General features: G+C 30.5%; 1 protein-coding gene across 1 annotated transcript in view; it reads left to right on the top strand.

Moving 5' to 3' along the window:
- LOC132924456 (uncharacterized) overlaps positions 1-21,527 on the top strand; it is a 28,998-nt gene extending 7,471 nt beyond the window's left edge. Inside the window, exons 3-7 of the mRNA XM_060988788.1 lie at positions 15,273-15,492; positions 17,343-17,494; positions 17,573-17,747; positions 18,882-18,993; positions 20,938-21,527. Coding sequence (XP_060844771.1) covers positions 15,273-15,492; positions 17,343-17,494; positions 17,573-17,747; positions 18,882-18,993; positions 20,938-21,087 — 809 coding nt within the window. The 3' untranslated portion in view covers positions 21,088-21,527. The remainder of the gene's footprint in view (positions 1-15,272; positions 15,493-17,342; positions 17,495-17,572; positions 17,748-18,881; positions 18,994-20,937) is intronic.
- Positions 21,528-21,879: the final 352 nt, after the last annotated feature.

Raw genomic sequence — 21,879 nt, 5'->3', positions numbered from 1 at the left:
TCGGCGTTTGATTTATTTTCAAAAATCAATATAAATATAATTATATATACATTGTACAATTATTAACATTTTCATATGTATACCATAGAGTATATTATAGAGTATAGTTGAAGTAATGTTATACACACGTACACTGTATAGTGTCAAGAAATGGTAACTACTGATAATCTCTCATTAAAGTTTAAATGTATACATATGTAATCATTTCAAAACACCCTGTATAATAATTGATGTACAACCACTCCCATATTATAAATTTATAATATTATTTTAACGATACAATATGCGCGCCAAAACTTGTTGTCGTTGACGTCAGCACCGCTGATTTTCATTTGTTGTTTACGTTTTTTTTATTTTTGGGTTTTGATTTCCTGTTTCTCTTCGTTACTCTGACCAATGACCAGTGGTTGATGACGTAGTACTCTTCATTTATTTCACGAGTCAATGTGTACATCCTTATTTTAATATATACCACAACGAAGTGCTCAACGTTTTACATCTATACCTACGTTAGCTTATATTCTCGTTTGATAATACGATATTTTTTTAAAAAATATTATTGATGTAATGCAAATAGTATTATCAATCTGCGAGGGTTTGTCGCGTTGGAAAAACAAGCTAACTGCTGTGTCTTGATTCATCGCGTATCTACTGCAGGAAGAGGGCCGGCGAAGAATCATAATATAGAAAACGATAATCAAGGCGGTTCTTATAGTAACGATCTTTGTACGTTAAAAGTACGTATAACGATTATTTGAGCATCGCGATGGCAAGTTATTCTATTATTGTTTAATAACAATATTGAAAACATCAACAATTTAACAGTTCCTTGTTTTTAAATTTCTCTCTACTTTTTTGTTAATAGCAACATTATTTACAATTATTACAAAATAATAAATATTTATCGGCTAAATATAATGGATATATTAAACTTTAATATTTAAATTATTAAAGTAGAAACATTAGTAAAAACATTTTAAAAACCGAAATAGTCGATGTAAAGTAAATTGGTCGAAATTTCAATTAGATACCTGTTTTCAGAGTTATTAATAACTGATAAGTCAGCCGTTATGATAGACAAAAAGTACGTACACTGATTTCTAGTGAAATAACGTATCATCGTGCGCTTGAGTGCGATAATGGCGTGTGCATGTGCATGCGAAATGCGGAAGCTTCACACTATGATAGGTATACACTACGTCGATCATTTCAACGCAAACAGCTACACGGCTTATAATATGCACGTTCTCTACATATTGCCTATTCTGAATTCCTTTAGTCGTGGTACCCGCATATCGTGTTGTCTCCGACATCCGTCTTACACTCTTACCAATGGTTATAAACTTATAAATCATAATTATAAATAATAATATATATAAATTGTATTTATTATAATCAATGATCTTATACTAACACATATAAGTATATAACATACCAAAACGAACGTTCAGCAGTCATAATTTTGTGTTGATAGCTTTTAATCATAGTATGAATCAACCTTTTAATATTGTTAACACAAGATAACAGCGTTATTGGTGTTCCTTCGTCGGTTCTAATGATATTTTAATTAAAAAAAAAAAAAAAAAATGTTAACAATAATAATGAAAAATGTTTAAAATTAATATATTTAAAAAAGAAACCAACGAACGAAAGAACATGGATAATGTTCTTAAGTTTAATAACATGTGAATTCACTCTAATAATTAAGTTAACAAGACAAAATAAAAACTTCTGACCACAAAGTATGTACAATGTTCTCCATTATTCGTAAGACGAAGACAACACATGCGACGGTGGGACGTCCTCATAAAAACTGACTATTGGAATCTCCTCAACATAAAATATTTATAAAAATTAAACATGTGTTTAAATTTTGGTAAAATCCACCAAAATGAATGTGTTAAAAATATATCTATAGTTTACATTTAATGGAATTTATGAAGGTGTAAATCCACGGACAACGCCGAGTAAGATCAGGTTGTTTATTATAAAAAATGACTCGTTTTAATCGTTACATTTTTTTGTTATATTATTATGTTGATTAACTACTAAACCGATGAGTCATTGTATAATTAATAATTATTACCTAATCGCATAACATACAACCACCCGAACACTCACCAAATTGTATACTTTTGTGTAACTCCCGCCCACTCCACACAGAAATCACTATAATACGCAAAAGCATAGAGTCATAACGATATACAACACATGTTATAAGGTGCAGTAAATTAATGATAAAGGTATATAATAGACGTATGCACACTATAAACCCACTATAATGTATTTACGTATAAAAGATAATATAAATCGGAAGTTCCTACGACATAACGTGTTATATCGCATTTACTATATTTACACCCGTTTATACTGGTCGCGAAGGACGTCGTTCTTCGGATACCGGGCCCAATGTCGACAGGAAATCACCACCGCCGCCGCCGCTGAATCGACCGGCCGGCGACCTCGTCCAGGACCGTCTACATATTATCTATATTTACAGTCACGACCGGCGATAGGTTTTTTTTTCTATATCGAAAAAATGCTCGCGCTCGTTATGTTACCTCTGCGGTGCGAGTGCATCGTCCGTCGGGATACGTATACGCAGCAACGGCAGTGGCAGGTCGCCAGATCCATATACCTATACTGTCGGTTGGGATCGTGACGGTTGTGGTGGGAGGGGGTTAGTCGCTTTTTTTTCTTCGATGCCATTACGCAATTACACCAACTACAGTAAGTCTGCGAGTTATTTTAGTACCGTTCAGACCGATGTACGAATTTCGTAAAGAACTGTTGTAGTGCGCTGCAGATGGTATTAATATACTTCCTTTATACATGTATTACACAGCGACGAATGGAATAGTAGAGACACGGACGGACGTGTATACAAACGACGCGTAACAAGGGCGATTTTTTAAGCATCATTTCCATTTCGAAAACAACAGAAATGTATTACGTCTTATCGTCCTATGACGGCAGTCCGCGCGCCGATGTTTGATCGTTGCCCGCGCACAAGCACGCCAAATATCATAGTAACATAATAATAATTATAATTATTATTATACGATATAGGTAGGCGTTTAATTTTTTTTTCTGTTTAATATAATCTCGATCGCCGACGGCTCATTATTGTCTATAGTATCGGCTATTATTATAATATAGTTAATCGCGTTTATTACGCATGTATTGACGTGTTGTTATATTTGGAAAATCGACTAATTCGCACGTCATATATCGAAACATTCGAAACTGAACTATAGTTGATTAATTAACGGAAGCGGCGGAACGCTTTGTTCTACGGGCGGCGAAATATAGGAAGTGGCGGAATTCTAACGTAGTTAGTATGTGCACAATATTATGAATAGCGCAACAGTATAGAATGCGTCTGTAACTCGTGGGGAACGAGAAGATGCAACTGTGTCGTTGTGTAACATAATCGATTATAAATAAACTATAATAATCAATGTCTTGTATTATTATTCACTATTTATTCACGAGTACATACTATAAGATTAAAGTAACAACAATATTAAGAAGATACGTTATACATAACGAGACTATAATTACTAGGTACCTATTTCGTAATTCCAAATTTGGTTTATGACGAAATATAATTTAACAAAACAACTATGATGAAATGACCTAGACGATTGCAAAAATGATATTTTTAAATCTTGCAGACTATCAGGTATTATTAATGTTGTACCTACTCTTTACTATTTTGTTTAAATAGAAATTGTTTTAAATCTAATTTAAAAGATTTGCGATAAAATATATTAAGTGCGACTTTATATAATTAGGTAGGTATATTATAATCCTACTCGTAGTGTAGAATGGATTGAGATCAGAGATTGTAAATGCTGGTTTAGCGCTCCGTAATCTATACCTACGCAATACATTATATACCTATCAATGATTTAAATAAATAATTAAAGATTATTCGCGTATGGTGTATGGACGCGTGTATTATACTATTTAACTATTATAAATTATAATATACACAATATACGTATAGTATTCGCGTATTCATTATATCATTGAATTATCTTATCAGTTATCGATTATTATTTATTTCATATGATCTCGCATAAATTACCGCCACATGCCACTATAATAAAAAAAAAAAAAAATGCCTTTCTTATATTCAAAGTCAAAGCAATTCTTTCGTTTTCGTAATAGGTGTTTTTATTCTAAAATCACTTCTTATAGCTTCCGGTGATTTAGTTCTAACCTGCAACGTATAATATCATCATACTAAAAATCATCTATCCAGCGTCTTCTTTAGGCTGAGTAGGTATAATTCTAATGATAAAATATTGTGACTTCAATCAATGTATTATACATAGTAATATATTATGTATGCATAATACATAATATGGTAGCAATTTATACATGTGCCGTTAATCGTTATCGTCTACGATGAAACGCACAATGATGCACGACTGCGCCATTCCATACGCAACACAAAAATGATAATTATCAATATTACCATACTACTAATAATAACATACAATAATAATTTTATAAATTATATGTGTGTATAGCACCGCCGCCCCTAATTCCACAGTAGTCTGTGGCATTCGATGGCGTGCAGTTACTAGTTAGGTCAGAATTATTGAAACGTTTAACGAAATTAGCCGACTGCACATACTTAGGCGCATTAAACGCCATTGCGTTATTGTATTTAGTTTTAAGATTGTTTGTTTTGACCATTGTTCATACGAAAAAATCGTATTTAAAAAGGTGCTGTAGGTACTGCGACTCCCGATGGAATAGGTACTAGTCTAACGAAATGTCATTCTTGCAGAGCGCTTTCCCTGACCTGCGTTAAAACAATAAACATTATAATGACTTCAATGCCGTTAGAAATTAAAATAACTAAACGTCAACAAGTCGTAAATCGCACAGTTTATTTACAAATAAAACTGCCGGTCGTAAACATCATCAGCACCGACGACGCGAATACTCTCGACACTTTCCGAATAACGGTCGCAAACGTCGTGGCCCTTACCTATGCGTATTTTACGAATCGAATAAATCCTATCGGTCGAGTTTTGTCAAAGGTTTAGACCCGTATAATATATACCGATCGATTATAATACAATATTAATCAAACTCGTGACTCGCGCTATAAATAGTATATACGCTATATTAACTCAATGACTCGATCGCGACGCGTTGAGCGTGCGATTTGTTCAACTGTACAAATCTATGATAACACTTACCTATTGCAGGTACCTACGTCGTGCACGTCGAAATTATATTAATCGTAAATCGTTTAAGCGCACGAATGATCACGCGGTGATGACCGACGAGACCGTCGTCGGTGGGTGTTTAATATATATTAAGTACGATGAGTCATCCGGAGTGACTAGTGTAATACATTTAATATACGACGACGTGCTGGTCGTTCTACAGCCAACGCGAAATATATTGCCGTAGTAAACTTTACTGTTATCATAATAACAAAGTTACCACTTACAGCGAAAAAAAAACAATAGAAATATCAAACAATTATAGTAAACGATATAACAAATTCCAGTGTGACGTGCAAATTTTCTCGTCGTATAAATTTGAATATTCTCAATATACTATTACGCGTATGGTAACACCTCGATGGCAATACATATTAAATTAGACATCTCTCTCTATATATATATATATATTAAGTATGTCGTAGTTCCGCATTGTACATTTGTACGTATTGGACGATCGCGACGGCGATACGGTGATTTGAATATGCGGTGGCGGCGGCGGTGAGCGCGTGATCGGCACGTGATCGACTTGTTTGTCGCGGCGGTACGGCTTCTGCTCCGTGGTCCTAATAATAATATTTTAAAAGTCGTCTGTTGCGCCATTCTTTTTTGATTAGATTTTTTTTTGTGTGTGTGTTTTCCCTCTCTCTCAACTGCTATAGCTCTTCTTTTTTCCCTCGATACATAATATTGTGCACACTATCGCCATTGTCAAGGCCACGTCCGAACAAATGTGTGCAGCGCACAATAATCTCTGCGAAACATAATACAAGAACAATTGTTCTTGCCGAGGTCGCAACACCATCGTTGACATAATAATAAATAATAATACGCGATTTTATTATTATTATTATGTATTATAGTATAGCAATAATAGCGTGTTACACGCGATTCGAGGGTTCATCGTCCTCGCCGCTGCCGCGAAAGTTCGGTCGCACGTTTAATACACGAACGCGATGCACAGGTGTTCTGTGCAAGCGCCACGCGGTTTTCCGTAGATAGTCGTCGTCATGGATGTATGTGTTTACACAGGGCAGTATGTGTGTCGAAAAACGAAAAACATTCGTTTATACGATTTCACTTAAATACTTCACAAAACATTCGGTTTTCGTGTTTTGGAAATCTGCGATTTTAACTTTGTAAAGTATACGTTATGACGTTATGTACTAAAAATAATAATATACATGTGCATAGATTAGATATTAAAGTTACAAATATTTCAAGTGTAGATTGGCGTCGAGAATATAGAAAAGGATCGCCTCAAAGTAGATAAAAGAAATTAAGAAATACATTATAATATCGTTATTTATCGACGCCTGCAGTGCAGTGGTTACTCGCGCTACGAAATTCTGAAACCACACTCTATTTTGAATCTTTCACAGACACTCATTCCGATGATATTTATAAAACACTTATTGATTTATTAGTATTTGGTATTTGCAAATACCCTGATCGTCCGATCAGTTGATAATATGACAAGTATATAGGTTAAGTGACCGATTTCCGTCAACGTGTACCTGCATAGTATAGACAGGTACTATAGGTATTATAGTATAAGGTTATAAGATGTTATAATATTACATATAATATATACATATATCACATATAATTAAATGATAATTTACATACAATAATAAATCAGAAATATAATCGATTTTATTTGAGTGATGGTTTGTACTTAGAGATTGATTTTTAGCTGGTTACCAGATTAAGACGCCATATTATATTTTTCATTGATCGTGATTTTGGAGAATTTAAAATCAGAATTATAGATTACGCATTGGACAAAAATTGGAGAATTATGATGGCATGTTATTATTATATATGTACAACTATATGTATATGAACAAATATGGAATACAATTCTATGAGAATATACGACGTGTAGTAACGGTTAAAAATTAAATATATTGCTTGTCTATTTACCTGTATCGACCAATTATCATATCATACCATACTGTTCAAAATTCCCAACCAACAATTAATATCTCACCTTTGTAAGAAAAAAATTAAATCAAGATAAGCATGTTAACATGACTTGTTTGATATCAAAGACGCATTTTAACGCATTTAAAAACTCGTTGCACAACGTGCGTTATACAACCAGGAAAATAATGTGTTCTTTTATCTCAAACCCGAAAACCAGGAAAATTGAAAACTTTTTTTTACCCTTGATCCGCAATCTAAAAAAAAATTTAACTATATTTTGGATCGAAACCAGAAATATTTAAACTGGTTTTGACTTTCTGAATTTACCATCATAGTTTAATCAGCCACATACCTATAGAGCGTTAAAAATATAAAATTGATACATAACAATTATTTTATTTTCACAAGAAATATGTACAACTTAAAAAAAAATACATTGTACTTATGTTAATAAGTAAACAAATAAGGATAAAAGCCATTAATGATACATTCTAATTTAACTATATAATACCTATATATATATTATATAATGTGGGGAAATAATCGTTGTACCACATAATATATTAAATGCATTATAAGTAATTACTATATAATATATAATATGCATACATATTATTGTATATAACAATATCGACGATAACAGATTACTGGACCTTAATGAGATAACTTGTGTGGGGGTCCAGGGTTATCTACAATCCATGAAAAATTTGATTATCTTAAAATATTTATAATAATAACAATAATAAATACCAATAATAAAAATACATATAAAAAAAATTTGACATTGAGTAATTCAATATATAGACCATGATGTGCATAATGTATACAAATAGAAGAGAATACAATATAATATAGAAAATATGTATGTTATAGCAACGTCACAATCATGTTATATAGCCAATGTCAGATGTTCCTTTTGGAATTAAACATGTTGGTTAAATCGGCGGGCATTATAATATTAAATAACTGGATCCCAACGTTAATTTAAAACTTATTAACAGTCGATTTCATCAGCCAATGCTAATATTGTGTATACAATATAAATATTTAGTACTCGCTGCATATCTGGTATTCACTTCACGCTTCAAATGGCATAACAAGTTGTGTTTTTTTCATAAATGGTGCGTGTTTTAAAAATAAAGTATAAGGGGTTTTGTTAGTCAAGAAATTTAACTTTTCAAACAATTTTTTGGTACATAGGTTTTTTTTTATTTGCGATCTTGATAATTGTACTTTGGCAAGATTGATTTTGTATGATTATATAATCAGGTGATGCATACACACAGTAGGTATAGTTATGAACCATAGTATAAACTATAGAATATGTAATAAACTAATAACTATAATATATAATTAGGAAATTAGAAATTTTTAAATTATATGTATAGCCATACGAGGTGTGTTCAATAAATACCCAGACTAAAATTATTAAAAATTATATTTCAAACTTACAAATTATTTAAATGGATCACCTTCAAAATAGTGTCCTTTAGCATCAATACAATGCTCCCAACGGTCTTGCCACTTTTTGAAACACCTTTGAATTTCATCTATAGGTATAGCCTTTAGCTCTTGTGTCGCGTTATGAATAGTTTCGTTAACGTCTTCAAATCTGTGGCCTTTGAGGGTACTTTTCAGTCTCGGAAACAAAAAAAAATCACAGGGAGCTAAGTCGGGTGAATATGGTGGATGAGGTACCACTGGTATATTTTTAGATGTCAAAAATTCAAGTACGGAAAGTGCAGAATGCGCCGGTGCATTGTCGTGGTGCAAAAACCACGACTTTGATTTCCACGCTTCTGGTCTTTTACGGCGCACTTTCTCTCTTAATCTTTCTAATACTTGTTTATAGAACACTTGATTTATTGTCTGACTTGTAGGTGCAAACTCATAATGAACTAAACCAAAAAAATCAAAAAAAACTATGAGCATTGCTTTGATGTTTGACCGGACCTGACGACATTTTTTTGGATGAGGTGAATTTGCGGTCTTCCATTGCGATGATTGGACCTTGGTTTCGGGATCATATCCATACACCCATGTTTCATCGCCCGTAATTATTGATTTGATAAAACTTGGGTCATTAGAAACCCGATTTTTTAGATCCAAACACACTTCAATGCGATGTTCCATTTGCTCCTCGGTTAACAATTTTGGCACTAATTTTGCGGACACTCTTTTCATACCCAATTCATCTGATAAAATCGAATGACAAGTACCAATTGATATGCCAACTTCATTAGCTACTTCTCTGACAGTTAATCTTCGGTCGGATCTAATTTTGTCTCGAACTAGAGAAATGATATCATTTGTTTTTGATGTTGATGGACGCCCAGGACGATGGTCATCTTCAATGGATATACGACCTTCTTTAAAACGTTTGAACCAGTCAAAAGTTACACAACGGCTTAGTGCAATATCTCCAAAAGCCAATTTTATTAATTCAAAACATTCCGTAGCATTTTTACCAATTTTGAAACAAAATTTAATACACGCGCGTTGCTCCGAAATATTATCCATTGTGAAATCGTGATTTTATACAAAACGACCAACTTCGAACGCGTATTGTCGATGACTGATTTGAGATAATGATAATTATTATATACTGAAATAATGGTCATTATCTCTAGTTTATTTTGGTGAAATAACATTTCCGATAACATTAAATGTTTTTCTACAATAATTTTAGTCTGGGTATTTATTGAACACACCTCGTATAGGCAGTGATTGCACATATGCATTATAAATATGAATACAATTATTAAGTATACGGCTAATACGATTAAAAGAATTGTGTACATACAATATTATACCTGCAGGTTATATGGATATAATATCTAAAATATTATCATATACCTAGGCACTATTAAATTCCTCGATTATTTTATGTGTCTTTTTACTATAATATACTCATATAGTTTAAATAACAACCCATTTTTGTATTTTATTAATACAAATAATATATAAACACCTAAGACCTAACTGATAATAGTGATGACTAATAACTATAACGAATAAAATTATTTGCTGATTCATAATATTATAATCATTTTGGTGGATAGCAATAAGACATAATTAGGTACTTTGAATAAGAACCATCAATATTTCACACATTCGCTATTTATAATTTATGGAGAATTATCGCGACCACGTGATGCACGTTCAACTTGATAATTTGTACAATTTACCTACATGTATTGTATTATTATTTTTATATTTAAGTTTTAAAATGTATTCAATAATCATTATATTTTAATCCTGTATGTTATTCGTGATTTTTGCTATTTCGTTTTTAAAAGGCTATTTTAATTATTGTACGTCTTATACATTTTACTATTACATTATAACATAATATATTATCTAATATGCTTTATGTTATTTTTTAGATACAAATAAACAATAAACAATGGTATTTATCTTAAAACTTTTTAAAAACATTCAGTACATTTTTATGGTTACTTTTTTTTTAATGATTTAGTCTTGTAAAACAAAACTGATAGAATTTTAAAATCAGAATTCTATTAATTATCAAGTTAATTTTGTTTTAATCATGATTCAAGGTTAATGCAAAGTTATAATATAATATATGTATACAACAATAATTAAGGTATATAAATATTAACTATTTATTTGTTCATAGATATTTCAGTAAAAATAAGTTAACTTGTTATTTAATGTAAATTAATACAATTCAATAAAAATCCATACATGCGTTACATAATAACATATTATATTAACGACTAAATTGTCCAATAAAAACTTTAATGTTTGTGTGTTTAAAGCAAAAACTCCTAATTCCTAAACCTGAAATGTTGGGAAATTAAATTTTACCTAATAACTAATCATATTATATAATAATATACTATATGGGTATTATTTATTATTAATTTATAGATTAATATCTTAAAAGCTTATAATTATTGGCAATAAATTGATCGATTTTATTTGCGTTGCAATCGCATTCACTTTAATTGAGAAAAAATGTCGTAAACCTGACTAAAATATTGAACATAAGAAAGGCTTTATAGTTATAAGTTGCAATAAAAGCGTAGATTTATAGTTATTCAATTCATTAACTATCGTGTAATTTGATAAACTAAAAATAGTATATCATGTATCAGACGAAACGGTTTATATATTTTTTTTTTTTTACTTCTAAGCAAAAATTTGATTATGACCAATATGTTTCCATTCCTCAATGTCCATATATTGTATGTTTCAAAGCCCTAATGTTGTCCTTCGTGGACTCGTGGTTATCGTTTTTACTGCCATTAATTATTAGGTATACATATAGTATTTATAATCAATGTATTACATTTACACTATCAAGTTATTATGTGATTAGTAAATTTTATTTCGTACTTTACGATTGTATGGAAAGTAAAAATATGATGGTTATCAGCGAATATGCATATCGAATCCAAATAAATTACATATTTAATCGCTGCAACTACCTATAAATCTATCGATAAAATGAGAATAACGCACTAAAACCTTTAATAAGTTTTAACAGTTTTACTATTTAATTAATAATTAAGGATTGATAATAAATCATTTGGTATATTACTATCGAGTACCTAAAACCTAATATTATATATAATGAACCATTTAATTTCAATTTATATATGCATTTCAATAATATTTTATTCTCAATATTTACTATCAGTTTTTTAATTGTTATTTTTTATTAATATAATACACATTTAATTGATAATAAAATAATAATAACATAATATAGTGTTATAGTAATACAATATATATATATTTTAAAACTTTAAATACTTGATGGGTGTAATTAAAATAGTTTGTTCTTGATAATGAAACCGAATAAAGTTTTTAAACATTATTCGTTACAGATTGTAAAAAATTACATTTAGAAAAATAATATTTCATATTAATTGTATTTGATGATTACAATTCTATTTTGTGCACTGTGCTTGAAAAGTTTCAGTTCAACATAATGGACACTATATTGTTATATATTAAAATGTGTGTCAACGTTTTAAGTTCTGGAGATTTGATAAGCAACCAAAACGAACTCTTGAGTTATTGTGAAGTTTTTCAGTTTTTGAGAAACAATTGTATTTAATATTTTGACTATAATTTTTAATATGATATCGAACCAAAGACCTCATACACACACTTACTTTTACAACGACTGATTATGTTGTTTTATCGTACATATTGATATTTTATTGTTAGTTGAAAATTGAAATTGTTACCGTCGGAACTGTATAATATATTAAATTCTAGTCGGAATGGACATTGCGTACAAAATGAAAATTGCTAAAAACGGACTTTATTTTAACTCTCACGAGATTTCATGCTGTCGGTATTCTAATCCATAGCTTTAGGGTAAACGTATTTACAAGTCGACATTTAGTTAAAATTACATTACTATATAATATGTTAATATATTATCGAATAGAATTGTCCTTTCTTTATAAATTGTTATTGGAGATTATTTAAGTTCGAGGATTACCATTAGGTTACTATTTATATTTATTTATTTATTTATTTATTTATTCATTTATTTAAATATACGGACGTGAGTGCTATTACAACAATGATGCATATAGAAAATACAAACAAATTAATGTAAACATATTATAATATTATAAATTTAAAACTATTTGTTATTTATTTATTAATAAAAAACGAATATAATGACAAAAACTATAAAATATATTATTGGTATTGGTATAATAAAGATAATAAATAAGTTAAATACAATCAAAGGCATATGTATTACTACTTTACTAGTAATCATTAAGATATTAGCAAGGGAATTAAAAAATCATTTTTATTTTAAAATAGAGAGCAAAATGGTTTCAAAATCTCTGGTATTAAGGCAATTAATTATCAAAAAATTGACAAAAATTGAGGACAATCAATAGAGTTTAATAATGATGTACGGATACATTTAAATAGTAAAAGCATTCGATGTTCATTATGCGGTAAGGTAATAAGAAAGTTTAAAATATTATTATTAGAACCGTGACTCCTGTGAGTATTACATTTAAAGGGAATAAAGAATTATTTGAACAAATTCTAGAGTAGAATTTTGTTTAGGTGTATTAGTTATCCAAAGAAGAGAGTAGTTTTCTAAATTTGAACGAACAAAGGAGCAATACAGAATTTTAAAAGAAATAGGATCCATAAAAATGCTATACGATTACGCTTAATAAAGCCCAAATTACGGATTTTTTTATTCTTTATCTTTTCTGTGTGAAGAGAAAATTTAATTTATAATTTATAATAACAATGCCTAAATCCATAAATTGAGAAACAAGTTCGATTTTATAGAGTTAGAAATAATACATTGATGGTTATTTGGGTTTTTTATATGATAAAAATGCATATAACTTTTTATAATATTCATATTAGATATGATAAATGTTGGAAATGTTGGAATAGCATTAATTTATAGACTTTATTTGGGTTTTAAAGTATATAAAATTACGTAAAATTCGGGTTAATGTACAGCATATAACTATAATTTTACCTATTATAATAACGATTAAATACTTTGATAAATGTATACCATAAATCGTACGATTATGAATGTATATATTATTATGTAAACTTATGTAATTCTTTCACAAAAAGTTCGGTTTTTTTACTGAAATATAGCCAATATAGGTACAGGATAAAACAATTTGTACACGAGTGAGTTACACTGTTTTTCTTGGCAGTATATAAAACATAATATTATAGTGAAGTATTTCTGTGTAATAATAATCACAGATCGATAAGGTTATTTTCTCTTTAAAATAAACCTGGAATTTAATGCAGTAAGTGAGTTGATTCTCGAGACCTACTTTATGTATTTAGTTGATTCCCGAGTCGTCAATAGGTACGTACAGGTTGATTCCCTGTTGTTGTATATCAATAGACTGCACGACCGTAGAGTTCGACCGCCACACACAACGCGCCCTAATGTCCACCAGGACCACGCTTGAATTTACGAATAATAATAATATAATACAATAAATAATTAATAAATAAAAATTTAATGATTTTCAAAATACATATGAAAAAACTAAAAAGAACAATATTTTTGAGAAACTTTTCAGCCAACCTCCCCTCGCCGTGTCTCTTGGGTTAGTCAATAGGCTGAATATTTGACTAAATATTAAAATATATTTATATTTAATGGGAATCAACTCGTACGCAGCCGAATTTAAAATAGGTCAATCAAATACAATTATTATATACGCATAATATATTGTTATTTGTTGACTAGTATGTGTGTAAAAAAATTATGGACATTACTGAGGGTAATCAGTTAGTCGTTATCGTGATTTTAATGACGACCAACCTATTTCTTGGTAATAATAATATGTTTTATTTTGTTATACGATATAATGATTTTTTGCTTAATTCGCGACTATAAAGTCTGTGAAATGTCTGACAATATTATGCAGAACAATACTTTGAATGGTTTGTTTTTAATTTTGTGAACGTATTTGAATTTTAAGGTTCTTCACTGCGTTGTGTATAGATATTATGTAAATTATTTTCAAATACACAATTATGTTTTTTTTATAATATTGCACGTAAATTTATGAGTTTTTTATTTAGAATATAATTCGATAAAAAGCATAAATAAATTACCTAATCATGTGTTCAAAATTAAAACGGAAACATTTTAACTAAAAAGTATACGTAATTTTCTCGGACTTTTGCAGGCCTAGTTTATATAACGTCGAATCGAGTGAGCGATTTATTGTTATAATGATGTCATTATCAAACGCGTATGCCGTATGTATATGTAATCGCAATGACTTCAATGCGTGAGCGAGCCATTATTTATTATAGTCATTACCAAAAAACGGCTCAGACGGTCGGAACCTAACCGTTTGTCATAATTTTAAGGACGTGATTACGACTTGCACTATAATGTTTATTTATTTTACTATTTAGACTTAAAAAATTGATCATATTCGCCCTCTTTATAGATTAATTTATATTATACATTTAGTAAGTAGCGATGCCAGAGTGGTGTTAGCTCAACTCGTTAACAATACTATTATCGAACTCCGCTCGTTCTTATGATCCGAATAACAGCTTTTCCGTTTCTTCCCGCAGGCGTAGCAGCGTTGGTGACTTTGACGCAATCCGCCGCAGTCGTCGGCAACGACAAACAACAGCTGTTGGTTGATCAGCTGTCCGAAGTCGAGTATGGGCGCTGCGATGACGGTCCCGTGATCAACTGCCGTACGCTGCCGCTGTTTAACTACACTGACCTGTCACCACCGCCTGTTGGACCCGACACCGCCGGCGATATACAACAAGACGTCAATTGCCCGTTAGTGACTACAAACAATCGAATATTATAAATAATAATTATTTTAAGGTAAAATTAGATCAGTGGTGTATGGAGCGTTGATTATTCGCACTGATTTGGATCGAGGGGATGTGTGGATAATCAATGATTAACGAGGGCGGGCAAGTGAACACCGCTCTGCTGTAAATTCGGTGTCGAGCGAGTAAATGTTATTTTGGATGTTAAATGTGTGTGAAATGTGAATTCAATGATATATCATAGATAAAATTAATATATATACATTATTTTTTATAAAATATTTTGTTCGTATAATTGACATATATACAGATAATCAGCACTACACCGTTTTTAAAAACCGGCCATGGCGGGGGAAGGGGTAATTCACCTGTTACAGTATAAGAAATAAGACCCTATTGAATGATACTCGAAACGGCGATTTGAAGTTTGCCTATATTATTATTTATTAATATATATACTGATCTCCATATAGTTAGGGTTAATTATTAAGGAGTATATATAGACGATCACGTGTACATTGTACATATTATATCTAAAAGTATATGATGGACATTATTACGTAGAACTTTGTAAATGTGTGTAAGGATAACTACTGTCTATACCAGCCGTGTACCGCTCGACACAATACGATATTACAAGATTATCCGAAATTTGGATAAAATATCAAATCGATAAGACTGATATTGGGATATACATATTCTCGAGCCACACTATAACTAGGTAAAATACGCGTAATTATAACACCAAAGTAAAAAAATCTTAAAATTGCTTCAACTTCAAAATTATAAGATGGACTTCCGTATTCTGATCATAATACCATCGTTTTAAGATGACAAATACACAGAAGTTTTGAAAAAATTACAAGAATAAGGAGTTTGGTAAAGTTTAAAAACATAAAATATATTATACCAATATCATTTTAGGTTTTTTTATGTATAGTTTCATTTGTAGTAGTTATTATAGGGTGTTGGTTTATAATTTTGGAGACAATGTAATGCCGTATGTATTTTTATCGCGAAATAGAAATAAAAAGGAATTTACTATAACAGCACGACGGGTGTCTGCGTATAATAACAATAAATGTTCTAGCTGAGTACTTTCCCACGTGAAAATCTTGTTTCTATAAAATTTCGTTATCATGTATCAACCAATAACGAAAGTGTCACGTTCCCATGATCTTATAATAATTACTTTGAAATATTTTTAAGGGAATTTGATTTTACCTACGGTGATTTTTTTTTCTTACGAAATCATATCTGTCTTGTCTATCGTATCAAAAAACAAATTATGAGATAATAAGAAAACAAATTGTTTTATCTCACTTTAAATTTGATTTTAAAATGAAAAAGTTGAAGAAATTTAAAAAGAATGGGATGATTGATTTCATGCTTTTTAGTGAAAATTATTACTGTGGTCTGTCGTACACTTTGCGTAATAATGTAGAGCATTATTTTTTATTCCAGCTAAGATACCTACGTTATTGAATAAAAAATTAAAAACTATTTTAAAGCAACTTAACTATACGTCAGCAAAGCGATATAACTTTAGCGCGAATAAATCGTTAAGTTTTGAATTATACATTTTTAATTTTGAATGAACAATACAGACGGAATAAGGCACATAAAAGTGTCTTTACCCCTCACCCCCGGAACACATGGAATTATGCCATTGATAATAAGTACTTATATATAGTAGTATCATCCATAGTAACTATAAGCATAGTTCATATTGTTATTACTTAAAATAATACACTTATATTGTTAACATATATATAGTATATAGTATATCGAAAGTTGGAACTAATATGTCAGCTTACTGTAGTTTTGTGTTTTCCGATTTTTCGACCACTACAGGTACAAAAACTTGGAACGACATTTGCGTTGCGTGGACGTGTTCACTCGCCGGTGCTTAACGCCCGAACAACGGGGAGCCTTTTATTCGCTGTACACCGTCCCAACGTTGGACATGCAAGAGCTGTGCACCGAGGGCGGTCCTTACAGGGAAGGTCAGTATCTATCTATCATATATTATTTTATACATTATTATTATAATGTCGTTTTTGTGTAACATTCTCCACCCGCAGAATACTTAAAACACGCCGCTTGCTTGCGCACAGTGCACACCGAGTACGTGCAGTGCGGACGTCGACACCAGTCCGAGTTGGCCGCCTTAATGCTGGATCAAGAGCAGCAAACTTCGACCGCGTCGCCATTAACCGGCGCCGAACAGATAACCCAGAACTTGGCCCGCCTGTGTGGGTGAGTGTCGTCATTTTACATATTTTGTCGTATAAAAGGTACCTATGGTATGGTACAACCGGTAAACGGTTGTGAAGAATACGAAATGTGGTATGCAAGATAATCGTTACCATCGAGTATAATTTAATGTATAGGATTAAATGCATAGAGAACAATGGCATAGGACGATATTTGTAAATAAAGTAAAAAATAAACAATTGATGTAAATTAAAATAAACACGATAATATGGTTATAATTTACAGTGTTAATAACAAATTTAAATTGCATTAATTATTTACTGCTACAATTATATTGTAGATAATTTAATAAACGCATTTTATAAAATATATGTGAGTCCAAAACGTAATGATTTATATGACACAGTTATATGATCAGTTTTCACAATGTCACAGCAGATACCTGACAATTGATTTTATTTTAAATGATCGCTCTCATAAAACCGAATAAAATCATATTTAATAAGTATACTATGAAAAAATTATTTGCATCCCAAAGTCAAATAAAATAAAATAAACGACATTAAGTAATACTTTTAGCGTACCTACTACAAAATTCCAAAAAAAAACAAAAAAAAAATACTTTAGATCAAAATAAATAATATGTGTGTTAAATAAAAAAATAAATTTATTAATGTGAAATCACTACGAAAGTTTTCAACATGTTTCATACAAATAATAATTTATGTATTTATATTTTCTTAATACATAATTTTTAGTTATTTCGGTATAAAATCATTAATATATCGTAATTTACTACCTATTTAAGTGAATGCTTTGGATACATAAATATAATTAATGTAACACGGGTATTTTAATGAAGATTTTTTTTATATTTACACATACATCAGGCAAGTCAAACTCGAAGTATTATTTGGGCTAAAACAATCTGTACAAACAATTTTTTAGACTGTAAAAAATATAATATAAATATAAATTTAATATAATATTATACATTTATACTTATATTTTTCGATTTTGGTCGCAATTGACTTAGTTTTTCATTGTGGCTGAGGCCGTATAAAATTAAGTCGCAGACCGAGTGTTTGACATGCTGCTTGACATAATTGTCTAACAATGCAGTTTTTCATACTTATTAATCATTTACTAATATAAATTTACTCCGTTTACTAACAGATCATTCAGAGGACATTTGCAATGCGTGCACGGTATTGTCCGGGCTACTTGTGGTCAACAGACCGAAGAGTTTGCTAGTCAGTTTCTCAGTCAAATGGCATCTTCACTTTTGGTGAGCATTTATTAATTACCTATATTAAATAAAATAATATGTATAAACAGTGAATTTAAAATATCTGTTTGTATGTATAAATATTCAGTCGAAATTCTAAAATTGTATGTTTTACGATAAATGTGTATAGGTACTGCACTACCTGCAATAAAATAATAGAAGTTTTTTTTTAGAACTATTTTCATAATCATATACACTAAAACTAAACAATAATAATATGTTCATTACACAACAAAGTTTTTTCTCCTATTTGAGATTCTGAACAAAGCGATGAATTTATAATAATTTAACAATAATAAGCTTTTTCTTCTTTTTCGTATCATTTTTGTGACTTTTCAGGGCAGTAAAATTCTTTAACTGTAAAAATTCCCAGTATTTTTTAAAATCACGGGATAATAACGAAAATGCTAAACAATAATGTTAGTTATTTTGTTATAGGTAATTCGATAAGAACTTCTGCATATACTATAAATTTTACTATACGCGATGACATTTAAAAAATATGTAGATTTATTTTAAGATATTATCTATTTATAAACTATTCAGACTGTCTTGTGGTAGGCGGTACTAACTCAAAAGTTAATAAAAAATAGAAATAATATAATAAATAAAATTTTTTCGGAAAAAATTAAATCAACTGACAATACTGCTAGTATATAATAAAATAAATTACTTGTGTACCTTTAAAAAAATACATGATATTGGAAAATGTACTTAGTGATATGGACTGACAGCAGATTGTCTCCGCTCAGAATGGTTTTCCGTATACAATAATATAGGTATTGTCAGGAAACTCAAATTTTACACGTCTATTACGATGGGTATCTCCACTTGCTTAGGTACCTTTTTAATGTGATTTTTGTATGATTATCAATTTCGTATTTCATAATCAGGAATAAAGCTATTCTTCGAGCTGGATCGGAACAATATATTATACAAAATAGCAACATAATCGTAACACATCATTATATTATTTAAATGTAAAATAATATTTATAATTAGAAGTGAACTTAGGTATATTATGAATTACGTATGATAGATTTGAGTTTTTATTTTTATAAAAATATCACTGGGATTGTCTGTATAACATAATTCCTTAAAAATCTATCACACAAATAACGCAATGTTATTTTAATATTTAATTTAGCCAGTATTTAGAAGTAGACAATAATTAATTTTCTCATATAGCCATATCATACAATGTTGAACTTATAAAGTGTATACAGAAGGCGTCCTTTGATAAATACCTTCAGATTGCATTTAATGCGATGTTGGAGCTCCGACAAATCCAACAGTACAAAATAGAATTTCATAATATCTAATTTAGTAGGTACTTAATAACGTTGTTCTCCGTTAATTACGGCATCTACATTATTTCACACTAAATTCATTATTTTATGTAACACAGTCTTGATTACTGCTGTGTAAATCGACTATGAATAGAATTAACTGTAGTACCTACTCGGTAAACATTTTTAGTTTACCGTCCCGTCCGTGAATATCTTTCACAGTTCACCGTAATGGATATTGTATATTGCAAACATTTGTGAATAATTATAATATAAAAATTATTAATTGTTTATGCGTTGAATTTTATTCCAATTTTTATAAAATACTCGTAGAGTTCTCCACTACTTATATATAATCATTATTTTTAAAATTTATTTATTCACCCAAATTAAAAACAATTTAACCGTCGTACAAACAACGTTTGCTGGCCACAGCCTACAATCGTCTATCTATGTATTATACTCTTAAGACAGTAAATTTTAGGATTTTCTTCTAGAATATTAGTATACAATTTTTTTCGATTTGTCGAATAAAATATAATCGTTTGAACCACGTGACTTTCGGAGCTAACGTGAGCCTTTGAAATTACGTACTGGTGTTGAACAACCATTATATATGTATCAATGTTCGTTAATCAATCGTTGACCTTTGCAGAACATCTGTGACAAATACGCGAACGGCGCGCATGGCGGCGTGTCCCGATCACCGTCATCCAGCGCCGCCCGGACGACCGGAACCACAACCACGGGGTTGGTCGCTTTACAGACAGCGATCGTCATGGCATTTTCGTTCCGGCGATGGTGATGAATTCTGGCAGCCATCGCATGTCCACTAGGGGAGGACGATGTTCGTTTTAAGCAAAAACAATAAACGCCATCGGTTTCGCCATTATGTTTTACTGACCGCACTGCTCCTCGCCATGGTTTTATACCTACTACGATTATTCTTGCCTACTTTAGATCATAATTCTCTAGATTATTATTATTATTATTACTATTAAGCTATTTTCACTATATTACGTTTATTAGGTATTAATTTATTGTCGTTACTATTAATGCTATACTGTGTTATACCGTGTATAATACGAATTGTATTGTGATGTGTATTATTTCGGGAGTGTTGATTATTATTAGGCATAGTATAGTTTTTGTTTTGTTTGTTTTTATACGCGCGATATTGTATTGCGGCAGTTTTATTAAAACAATCTAGTAAATAAAATAAACGTTTTTATTTTGCTTGGTTAATATGTTGTGCTATTATATTGATTCATGTCTGACCTCGCCTACACAGAGTTACCATTAATGTTTTACAGGATTTACAAATATTAATGAATACGAAAACGTCGTTATTACACGTCGTTATTGTGCCGCATCGTACGACCGTTAAAAAGTCGACAAGAACAGAAAAAAAGTTAACAAGACCGGAGGGTAACACGTTTTAAGGAGTAGGTTTAGGCAACTCATATGACATGTAAATTTAAGCTGTGTGAATTATGTATGAGTATTTAAACATGAATGCGTGTAATCCGTTATCGCTGTTGGTAATACCTACGTGTGTATCGCGAGCCCACGCACGTCAGTACGTCGAGGAAAATGA

The sequence above is a fragment of the Rhopalosiphum padi genome, chromosome 3, assembly GCF_020882245.1.
Source record: "Rhopalosiphum padi isolate XX-2018 chromosome 3, ASM2088224v1, whole genome shotgun sequence".
In the NCBI taxonomy this organism is placed as follows: domain Eukaryota; kingdom Metazoa; phylum Arthropoda; class Insecta; order Hemiptera; family Aphididae; genus Rhopalosiphum; species Rhopalosiphum padi.
The sequence above is the reverse complement of the archived record's forward strand: the minus strand, read 5'-3'. Positions and strand labels throughout refer to the sequence as shown.